The 11,658-nt window shown below is 39.3% G+C and overlaps 2 protein-coding genes across 2 annotated transcripts in view; both read left to right on the top strand.

Moving 5' to 3' along the window:
- The first annotated feature begins 118 nt into the window (after positions 1–118).
- On the top strand, positions 119–1,584 carry LOC5518802 (transmembrane protein 242). The gene is made up of 2 exons (XM_001638731.3): positions 119–453; positions 1,364–1,584. The coding sequence occupies exons 1-2, from the start codon at positions 163–165 to the stop codon at positions 1,493–1,495; spliced, it is 423 nt and encodes a 140-aa protein (XP_001638781.2). The 5' UTR covers positions 119–162; the 3' UTR covers positions 1,496–1,584.
- A 452-nt stretch (positions 1,585–2,036) lies between these two features.
- LOC5518801 (centrosomal protein of 162 kDa) overlaps positions 2,037–11,658 on the top strand; it is a 16,830-nt gene continuing 7,208 nt past the window's right edge. Inside the window, exons 1-12 of the mRNA XM_032363509.2 lie at positions 2,037–2,247; positions 2,816–3,025; positions 3,510–3,621; positions 4,991–5,060; positions 5,369–5,409; positions 6,030–6,225; positions 6,511–6,575; positions 7,039–7,196; positions 8,117–8,156; positions 8,959–9,039; positions 9,866–10,018; positions 10,599–11,275. Coding sequence (XP_032219400.2) covers positions 2,161–2,247; positions 2,816–3,025; positions 3,510–3,621; positions 4,991–5,060; positions 5,369–5,409; positions 6,030–6,225; positions 6,511–6,575; positions 7,039–7,196; positions 8,117–8,156; positions 8,959–9,039; positions 9,866–10,018; positions 10,599–11,275 — 1,890 coding nt within the window. The 5' untranslated portion in view covers positions 2,037–2,160. The remainder of the gene's footprint in view (positions 2,248–2,815; positions 3,026–3,509; positions 3,622–4,990; positions 5,061–5,368; positions 5,410–6,029; positions 6,226–6,510; positions 6,576–7,038; positions 7,197–8,116; positions 8,157–8,958; positions 9,040–9,865; positions 10,019–10,598; positions 11,276–11,658) is intronic.

The following is an 11,658-nucleotide window of genomic DNA, read 5'->3' as shown; positions in this document are numbered from 1 at the left end:
ATTCCATTAGAATATATTTATCTACTTATTTTAACTTATTTACTTTTGATTAAAAAAGCGATTGCTATATTCATTCAAGAAAGCGGCCCTTTTTCGCAGGACTTCCTGTGTGTTTCTCCAGCCACTGTCTTTCCGTTCAGCGGCTTTTATCCAAAATAAAAGATGGCGGACGAAATGACAACTTCACCCGAGAATACCATCGGAACACCAAGAAACCCTCCGGTTAGCTTCGGAAATGCTGCGTACATAAGCTGTGTAACTTTCGCCTCGATGATCGGCGGATTCGGCCTTTCTCTAGGGATGGCTAGGCGGCGAAACCCGGACGCATTTGTTGGGGGACAAAACGAAGGTGTCAAGCTTGCGTCACGTGCTTTGGCGTGGGGTACAGTGTACGCGTTCACAGGTGTAGGAGCCGTGGTGTTAGGAGTGAAGACTGCACTCGGAGTGAAGGATGTATGTGTATGAAATAGTAGAAACTATTAAACTACAGTTTGTTTTACCCATATCCTTTGGGTACAACATTTCATTTGGTTTGAGAGAAGAGAGAACCCCCGAATCCATATTTTAATGTTTTTTGTTACTAAACTGCCATTCTTCTACCAGCAGAGGTCTTTCCTGTGATTTAAAAAAACGAGAAAGAGGAGAATGACCTCTGCCTGTCTTCTATGTCAGATCTCTTGAATGACAGCCCCAGGAATGCTTCCATGGTTTTATAGAAAAAAAGGCAATTATACGCTAAGGAGCAATAACATGAGGGCTTGAAAAACTTTGGAATAGTTTTCTTAAATGTATTCACCCTTTGATAGATCCATCATTATCTCCTCTTTCTTATTTTTTTTGGGTACTCTGCTAGCAGGAGAAACTAATATTACCATACATAGGGGGAGGGGGTGCAGGGGGTACATTCGCTCCCCCCCCCCCCCCCATAACAATAGAAAGTCTTCTTCCAATTAGCAATATAAATGATTTTTTAGTGAATAATAGATAAAAATAGATAAAAAAACACACTCTAGTATGTCAAAAAATAAGACTAACATCTGGTGGAAATGCTACAATGGCATAATTTATATTAAATAAACTCACCCCCTACACACCCCCATCCGAAAAAGGTCCACTTTTTCGGATTTCGCACTCTCTCAAGAAAAATCCTGGGTATGGGCCTGCATTAGTTGGTGCATGATACGGTGCTACGGTGAGTGGAGTTGGACTATAAGGAGTGTCTTGGATAGTGATGCGGTTGTTCTTACCATGGCGTATAGGGTGAATGGGAAGATTAAGAAGGAGGTAGTGGGTAGGTAGTGTTAAGTAAATAGTTGCTAAATTATTCATTTTCAAACTAATAGTTTTACATATTTTCTCACAGGCAAAAGAATTTGGAGATAAAATGAAATCGTCTACGTTCTTTGAGAAATGGAGACTACCAAGAGATAATGGCATCAATGCAGGCACTTCTTCAGACACTTCAATATTTGATTCAAGTCAAGAAAAGAGTTGAATGAGGAAAAACTATAAATTACTATCTGTAAATAATGAATTATTTTTTTTGTACATTTAGTATGTTGCAAAGTAAATTGAATAAACAGTTTTGTGTGTGTAAGTAAAATTCCCGATATGCACAGTTTTAGGGTAAAAACAAAGTAAAAAAAAATAATTGAAGTATACTTCCAAATATGGTATGTATGGTATGATTTAATAAGAAATTGACCAAGTGACTCAAAACAAGATTGATAAAGGAAAAGCTGAACAAACAATACCGTACCGTAATTACCATCCCTATTACTGAATCAATAAAACAGCAGTATTTCTTCTTTTCTTTTTTCCTCTTCTCTCTCTCTCTCTCTCTCTCTCTCTCTCTCTCTCTCTCTCTCTCTCTTTTGCTATTTTATTTACAAGGAAATCATTAAAAATGACTATCAGCTCGATCACTATGCCTCGTTCTCCATGTTGAGCCCATTCGGCCTTACACAAACTCTGTTCCTCCTGCCCTTGTCCCGAGTTGGGCTTCCTGTGTTAGAGATATAGTTGGTGACCGTAATACAGCTTGGATACTTCAAAAAGTAATTTCAAAATGGCGCGCGATACAGCGAGCTGTAAACAAGAAATAGATAACATAACCAAACCATAGAAACATGTAGGACAGCATAATACAAGATCAGAGTTATGCAGAATAGATGGGATTCGCTTAGGAACAAGTTTCAAGCGAAAAATGTGGATTTGGATGCTGAATTTGAGAAGTTTCTCAACGAGGTAGGAAGATGTCAAAAATTATTCTATGGTCCGCCTCTCAGATTCTTGTTATCCTTAAAGTCGTATTATCTTAATTGATAGTTCTAAAAGCTTCATTGTTGTCCTCGTTAATTTTATTGCCTACGATTTGTCGTTTGTTTGTTTGCACTTAGTTAAGTACATGACGATCTCTGTTTGAACAAAGATTTTCATCTACTGTATTTCCCTGGTCTTAGATCTTGTTGGGATCTGTCTTTCCACTCCAGCGAAACGAACCTTCCATAACTTGACCCCCGCTATCTAAATTTATAGTGTGCCCCCTATAATTTTTTTATAAACCGTGATACATAACCTCTATATAAAGAAATGTCAAAATAAGTCTTGTGAAGGATTATTATAAAAACTTAACACTTACTAAAGATACCGATACAGAATACATAAAATCATTCGTGGTTCCAAATAACTTGAAATATTGAAAAATAAAACACAATTTCATTTCATTTGTAGGCTCGTGTCATACTGTTGGTTTATTTGGATTGCCAACTAACATGGTATACAAGCCTTCTAATATTATTATAATCTCTTAAAGTCTATGTCAGATGAGTCCCTCAGTTCCCCACGCCACAAAGCCCCACCCCTAAAAAGCCTGAAGTCCAAGGGTACACTTGAAGGAGCTAGCCGCTTGCCGTGGTGGGCGGAGGAAGATGAAGAGGAGGAGAAAAGATCGGCTGCTGCAAGACAAAGCTGGCTCAAACCCAAACAGACGGAAAAGAAAGACAATGAGTCAACAAGGCAAAAAGTGAGTTTTCATACAAAATGCAGGTAAAAGACAAAAATTGAGTTTGTATTTTTTTAAGTTACAATCTACAGGTAAAAGAAATGTTACTTACATACTTTGGTACTAGACAAAAGCAACTTTCAAAAGGATAAACATTTAACCATGGATTATCATTCCTTGCTCCAAATTTTAAGCCTATAAAATAGCTTCAGCATTAGTTTCAATTTATTGGGTACCAAAAAACCTTTCATTAATATACCTAGCTGATTATTTTTCCAAAGAATGGGAGGGTCCTATTTGAGTAAAATGTTTTTTTCAGCATTCATTTTTTTTTACAATAAGACAAGATCGATGTCATTTTGTGATCCAGGCTCTTTTTACACTAAAAGACAAACATTGATTGTCTTATAAGACACAGTAAAAATACATTTGGAAAAGAGGAAAAGGTTTCTTACCGACAAGAATGGTTCACTTTATTTATTTGACACATTAATTCCCCCTACAGGAGGGTTACCAAACTGACCCTAAGACACCTGGAGCTGGTCTCTTGTCTACTGATACCGCTGGTGAGGCTAAAAGCACAGCACTTTCCATCAGTAAGGATAGTCTGGATGAGAGTAAGTATTACAGCTCTTTCTGTCATTGGATAATCTGTTAGAGAGCAATGTACTACACAGTAAAAAGCTCACCAAAACCAAAAGGGTAAAGTTTTCAAAGCATATTTAAAGAAGTTTTCAACCAATCAAAATGCCTCTTAAAGCCTAAGTACATCATAGTTCCAATGTGCTAAAAATGATAAAAATGATCTTTTCTCCTTGCTCCCAATTTTCAACCAAATATTTGAAAAACTAATTTGCCAACGCTTAAATCATTACTTCATAATATATAACTCATAATATATTATACAGCAATCAGTTTGGATTCCGCCCTAAACACTCAACAACTCATGCTGTACTAAGCGTTGTTGACAAAATACAGAAAGCCATAGAATTGGGCCAATTTTCGTGCAGACTTTTCCTTGACCTTAGTGAAGCTTTTGATACTGTAGACCACTCGATTCTTTTACGCAAACTCGAACATTATGGAATTCGTGGCATCGCTTATGACTGGTTGTCTTTCTACCTTACAAATCGAAAACAGTTCACACAAATTGGAAGCAGCAAATCTTCACTGAGCTTCATCTCCTACGGAGTTCCCCAAGGGTCTGTACTTGGTCCGGTTCTTTTTCTACTATATTGATGAAGTGTCAAATCAGAATTCTTGGTTTAACTTGTCTTGGTTTGGGGGCAGTTATTTAGTATGCACAATCCAGGAGTCCAGGATACGTATTAAGCCACATTTTATCTATGCAATGCAAACCTGTATACACCCTAAATACATCTTTTTATGGTTTCCAATATAAGTGCTTATGTTCCATATCTAAAGTATAAACAAAACGTTTTAATGCTATAAGCGCTCACTCTTCACCATCAAAATCCTCGCTCATATCTCATTCTCTGTCTTCCTCACTCTCTTTCTTTCCTCTTTTCTCATCCTGCACTTTTCTTGCAAGGGGTAGATCAAATAGCCTTTATGCTTCTCTTCTTTTACGTCATCTATAGCATTATCAGGTTGCAACCTGGAGTCAGTCGCATCTAGAAATTGAGTGCCTTCATTTTTTCTGAATTAATGTTTTCAGCCAATTCATTCCCCTCCACTTTCTGTCCAGCTTGCAGCTAATCTCTTGATTGCGTTCCTTTGACATTGTCATTGCCGTTCCTTTCTTTGCTCCTACTTTCTTCGATTTTTGGAAGGGGGGGGGGCACCGAAAATATGGGGGAGGTGTAAGTGGGGGGGAGGGGCATGGAAAATTTTGTTCCTCCTGAAGGGGGGGTCAACTAGTTTTATCCCTTACTTTTATCTAAATCCCCCCCCCGAAAGGTGAAACCAAATATTCAGTTTTTGTTTAACAATATGCATTGAAGGTGTCCACATGTTTGTGTGTAGGATCAAGGCATAAATCTCCCTCCACTCCAGGAGACTCTGATGATGATCGTGACCATTCTAATGTTCAAAGGTACGAGGGGGGTCCATTTGTTCCTTATACTAACACTAACAGTCATTGGGGATCAAGGATAAGAGGTGTCAAGCCAGTTTAATTGTAAATAATGTATCTCGTAATAAATAAAAAGAATATGATTTTTCTTAAACATACATTAAGATATACTATATAATCAAGTATGTATTTTTAGTGTTGTCTTAGGGCTACAATTGTTTTGACTCAGTCATCTTCTGTGAATTATGGGAGCCTGTTGAAAGGTTTTACCAGGAATGGGTTCTGATAATATTATAGATAATAAATTGTATTCCTTTTATCTTGCCTAGGAATTCACCAGAGCAATTTGAGGATACTTTGACATTTTCAGGTACACAAATGTAAACGATCTCCATTGATAAACTGAGTCAACAAACAAACTCTATGACAGTTATCAATTATTTTGACAAGAGGTGTTCAATGGTCGGAATGTTGTTTTCTATTACAGCATGACCTGTTAAGAAATGAACATCAGGAATATGTGTGGAATGTTTATTCCCTTGACAAATCACAGGCAAGAGTTCAGGCCCTGGACCTGTTGAGAGTTCCTAGGTGACTCTTTGCAATGTATGTGATTGGCCAAAACAAACATTCCATAGATATCCACTGTTACAGCTTTTTTGCTGTAAGTTATTAATATCCTAACGGCATCTTTACTTCCTGCTTTCATGCAAAATGCAACTGTTTGTACAGGATAATGTGTGTTTCAAGAGATGGACCCGCGTTCTAACATTCTTATTATTCAGTTTCGATACCAATATTACAGTCCTCAATGTAGAGGGCAGTAAGCCAGGGTTAAAAATAATTTTTTTAATCTGCTAGATTTTGCCGGCTTTGTGGATTTTGGTTGGAAAAAAGCCTGCACACTAAACATATAAGAGGGGAATACAGAAAAGGAACCGGCAAAGACCAGAAAACAGCCAGCTATGTAATAAATTTCTTTGTTATTAGATGAGGCTGGTCAGTCTGGTACCCCTGCCTCATCAGGCGCCCCGCCCACCCAGACTGCACCCCCTGGACTGGACACCTTGCAAGAGATGGAAGAGAAGAAAAAGTTCTTTGAGGAGGAGGGCGGAGATAAGACCTCACCCGATTATGGCCAAAAGTTGCAAGAATTTAGCACATCAAAACTCACCACAGATGAAAAGTATGTGTTGTGCCATGATTTATGTATATGGCTACAGATTTTTTACTGCTTATGAGAACATTATCAAATAATATATATTTTTTCACTACTAAAATGTGTGATACATTGCCAATGAGCAATTTGAAAATAGTACAATTTTACCCTTTTTATTGGTGAATAACATTTCTGATCGTTTATAGGCACTTCTGTATGACAAAAATGAATCCATTTATAGCCATGAGAATGACTGTTGATTCTTGAAATGCTTCTTGGGGATCAATAAAGACAAATTGTTTTTATTATCAGAGAAAAAGCTGATAGACTTCAAGCTACTGGTGTAGAGGTTGGAGACTCCATATTCAATGTAACAGGTCTGCTAGTTATTAAACCCTTTACTAAGCATTTTATGATCTCAGGGAGAAAAACACCACAAAAGAAATGAATTCATATGATGGTCCAAGCTCTCCCACACTTCATTCAAATGATATACCTAAAACACATCAGAGAAGGTGACACAACAACCAGAAGTTTATTGGTAATGATTAATTCTGGCAGATGTTTTAAGTTAAATGTAGTCTTCACTTTTGCAAAGTGCAAAGGTGTATATTATATTTCTTGGACTCGACTTTTTTTACTAAATGAAACTTCCATATTATAGACAACCAGATGGATATGGCTAAATATGTATAGAGTTTTTGGCTGAAGCTTTTTTAATCAGACCTCGGAAATGATGTCTTTTATCTGAGGTGTCCACCTCCCCAAGTTTCATTATATGGAGGTTTGCTCAAACCAGTTCCAAATTGATATAAATAGAAATAAGCTTGTGCTTTTTAGATGCTGACCACACAGAGGGCGTTACGCAGCATGACGATGAGGGGCATTACAGCGAAGAATTTGAGGAATCTCAGGAAGAGTCTGTAGACTCTCAAGCAGCCATCCAGCACCACACAGAGGTGGAGAGTGAGACAACACAACAACAGGCAAGAGCTCCGGTAAGTATCTTAGCCATGCAGTACAACACAGAGCAAGTAAGGGAAACAGTGCAACAACAGGTAAGAGATCCGGTAAGTATCTTAGCCATGCAGTACAACACAGAGGAAGAAAAGGGAAACAAAACAACAACAGGCAAGAGCTCCTGTAAGTATCTTAGTCAGTCAGTACCACATGGAGGAAGAATAGGGAAACAATATAACAACAGCTAAAGCTCCTGTAAGAATCTTAGTCAGTACCATATGGAAGAAGTATGCTAAACAATACAACAGCAGGCTAAAGCTCCTTTAAGTATGTTTGTCAGTCCGTACCACACGGAGGAAGAAAAGGGAATCAATACAACAACAGGCTAAAGCTCCTGTAAGTATATTAGCCACGCAGTACAACACAGAGGTGGAGAGGGAGACAACACAACAACAGACAAGAGCTCCGGTAAGTATCTTTGCCATGCAGTGCTACACTGAGGAAGTATGGGAAACAATATAGCAACAGGCAAGAGCTCCGGTAAGTTTCTTAGTCATTCGATAAATATCTTAATTTTCCAGTATTACACATTGGAAGAGAGGGAAATGACACAGTACATAGGTTAGTGCAGATTAGGGTAAGTGTACATATAATAAAAGGAACAGGCCTTAACAATAATAAACAAATGTCAGTTTCACCAGTGCCACTTACACCTATAGTCTATATGTTCGCGAATTTCGCAAACGTCGTTCGCGAATTTCGCGAACACTGTTCGCGAATTTCGCGAACGTTGTTCGCGAAAGTTTCGCGAACAGTGTCCCTATGTTCGTGAGCGGTACTGTATAATAAAAGGAACAGGCCTTAACAATAATAAACAAATGTCAGTTTCACCAGTGCCACTTACACCTATAGTCTTTTGTTTTCTTCACTTTTAATTGTTGTTGTTTCACTATTCCAGGCCACTGTGGACCCAACCAAGCCAAGTTTACTGTCTAAAGGTAAGGCACATATGCACCTTGAATGTAAAAAAAAAAGTTTTATGTCCTTCTAGACTGAAGTACATAGGCATGCCTGTCAACGTATAGACTGGACTTAGTCATGTCCATTATGTAATAGACTGATTGTCAAAGGCATTGAAAGTAGTATATAGAAGTTGAGCTGTTGACTATAGCTAAACATCTAAATATTGTGAGCAAAGGGGCTGGCTATAAATAAATTCATAATGTTGTACTTATATATACACATACAAATTAATCTCTAGCCACAATTAATGACTTTATGAAATCTACATACAAATAGCGGAATTATACGCAGGCCCGTACCCAGGGGGGTGCACCCCCTCCACACACACACACACAACGGCCGAAGGTCCACTTTTGGTTCTCAATAGACGTGCTATTTGTAGACAAAACTATATTAAAGCATTAGCTAGAGCACTCTGATATTTAGCCAAATCCGACAATAAACGTCCCGTGGAGATACTGCAAAGGCATAAAAAAAATCTATTTTTGTTATTTTTTTTGGCGGTCAGATTTTTATCAGAGAACTTACCTATCACACCCCCCCTCCCACCCTCCGGAAATTAGGTCCACTTTTTCGTATTTTGCACCACTCCAAGAAAAATCCTGGGTACGGGCCTGATATGGGCAATATGGCACAAGTTGACCTGTCATGTCTTTTGAAATGCAATATGGTATTATAGCTTTCCTATACTTACCTTGCCTCTTTTTGCTGTAACATTAAAAAAGGTCATATTCCAATGTACTTTACTCACATCTTGCTTATTCTCTGTCTATGCAGTTTCATTGATGGACTCGCTTGATTCCACACTGGACGTCAAGCGCTCACCAATGAAACGCCCTCCTCTTCCACCGCAAAAAGGTAACTCAAAAACCTTTTCAACATCTGCGATTGGCTCTCAACTTTTCCATATCGTTTTCCTGTGCTTTCTGTTACTGACTTAGGAGGGGAGAGACTCTCCATAAAAGTAGACGTGGGTGATCGTCCCTTGTTTTATTGTATAAAATTCAACCAACTGCCATCTCTTTTGGGGGAGAGACTCTCCATAAAAGTAGACGTGGGTGATCGTCCCTTGTTTTATTGTATAAAATTCAACCAACTGCCATCCCTTTTGGGGATGTTTAAAGATTCTTCTGATCCTACTATCCCTTAGGGCATATTCATTCCAACTTTAGCGCCTAATAGTTCCGACTTAATGCTGCTATCGCTTAAAGCCGCATTGTCACCAGTTTACTTCCGGTCGATTACGTAACAATATCCGATGATTTTTAACGGAAAACGCGAAAAATATTTCACAATATTGAAAGCAGTGTGTCTATTGGAAGTTTCTTTGAGGATGTGATTGATAATTTAGAGCGGATGACCTGTTAAATAACTCGGATTTTAAAAGATTCTTTTGTCTTTTAACGGTTGAGGTTTCCGTCGGACCTCCGGAAGTAAACTGGTGACAATGCGGCTTTAAGGTTAAAAACACCTAATATCTTTTACGGGTAAGAATTCGAGTTGATCAACCGATTTTTTTCAGTGACTATCACCCCGTCTGGTGTTATTTATTTGATTACATTGTTTGAGTATTTTATTTCATTCAATGTCACCTTTGGCTTTAGAACCTTGATATTCCGGTTGCCGTCGCCCATAAACATGTTTTATTAAATTCTCAAATATCATTGTTATGTTTGTGCGACAGACACTAATTTACAAGATGCCAGTTTGCCCGCTGACCCTGGCATGGGTACTACAGGCAACTTGTACAGCGGTAACACAGAGACGATTGCGGAGCTCCAGGCGGCGCTTCAGCAAGCGCAGCTGAACGCGACTGAAACTAGTGAACACAACACCGGTCAGTAAGAATTGCAGAAGTATCCTGGCGAGTCAGGGGCTACAAGTAACCTAGGCTCACACACGAACATTGTGAAACCACGCCCCCTTTTTCTCTTCTTAGACAAGTATTATAAACAATAAAGTTCTTGAGTACACAAGCGAAGCGAGTGCAATTTGATAACATACTTTGCTTCAAATTGGAAACGCGGCTTCTATTAACTTCAAGATACGTTTGGGGCTTTGAATGGAGGTCCATTCATCCCAAGATCCAAATCCAGCCTTCGGGTCCGAAAACTAGAGGAATCTTTCTCAGATGTATACTTGTATGGCTTAAAACAAGATGTCACTTTTAATGGGCAGGATCTGAACCAAATGGAATAAAATGGGGTTCCATCCGCCCAATCGGCACAATTGACACATTCCAATCCAAAGGATTAATTATCGGTTCTTTACAAGATTAAAAAAATGCAGTGCATATAGTTATGGCTTCATTATGGCTACAGTAGCCTAGCCTTTACAGAGAGATGTATCGTCAGCCAAGAAATCATGTCAGCCAAGTACTTGATTAGAGATGGTTAACTTTGATTGTTTTTATTCAGGTAAAATCATTCTTCCGCCAACTCCGACTGTCATCCAGGGCATAGACCAAGACTCTACAGATCTAGGGCAACTAGTGCTTGAAAAAGCCTCTGGCGGCGAGACCAAATCCCGAGGGTTTGACCTACAACCCGTGGTGATCACAGACAACGAGCCAGTTGAGAAAACCCTTAAACCGCGCCCCTACAAACCAAACATCGACAGCGTCGGTATGACCCTTACGTCAGATACTTTAGATTCCGCCTCGCTCCCCGTTGACTGTGCTGGCTTCACCCTCAGACCATCGGTGGAAGCTAGAGATATGCCCCAGGAGGGGTGGGCAGGGGAAAGTGGGGCTCATTCCGAAGACGAGGACACCCCTCCCCCTGACAGTCTCCGTAGCATCAAGGCAAAGGCACGGCAGCGCATGAGTGTGGAGGGGAGTAGAAAAAGCACGGGCAAGGGGGGTTTGACGCTAAGGGAATCTGGTGAGAGGGTGGAGCCGGCGGTAAAGAGAAGGGAGCCGTCTGGTGGAAAGACTGCGAAGGTGGAACCGGCGGTGAAGAGAAGGGAGACGAAGAACAAGGATGTGCAGCGCAAGGGCGGGGGTGGCAGGCGATCGGTTGAGTTGTGGCAGCCATCTTTGTCTTCCCCGCCTTCTTGGTCTCCTACTCCAAGTATGCGGAAGAGTAAAAAAAAGGTACGCCGTGATAAAGAAGTCTTCGGGGCGACTTAAGGAGGTTACTAAATGCGTAAGCCACACATTTCTTATTGTTTTATTTACCCAGGCTAAAAAGGTGTTTTTTTCTGATATTTTTAACATGATTCTGATAAAGTTGTGTTTTTTTCAAAAAAAGATTCAGAATCTATAGGATCTGCTGCATCATAAACGTGCAAAAAAATGCCATGATTGACAGCTTGAGGTGTTAATTGGATTATGTCCGAAGTTCATATTCTTTTTTTCGTTTTTAAGGCAATTAAAGGCAAAAAAAGAAACTAAACAGCAGTGAAAGAGGAAAATATCTGTGGCAGTGCATCGTAAAAGCATGAATTCTAAATATTTGATATTTTTTTTATTTTTTA

This window comes from Nematostella vectensis, chromosome 14, assembly GCF_932526225.1.
Source record: "Nematostella vectensis chromosome 14, jaNemVect1.1, whole genome shotgun sequence".
Classification (NCBI taxonomy): Eukaryota; Metazoa; Cnidaria; class Anthozoa; order Actiniaria; family Edwardsiidae; genus Nematostella; species Nematostella vectensis.
This window is presented reverse-complemented; position numbering and strand designations above follow the sequence as displayed.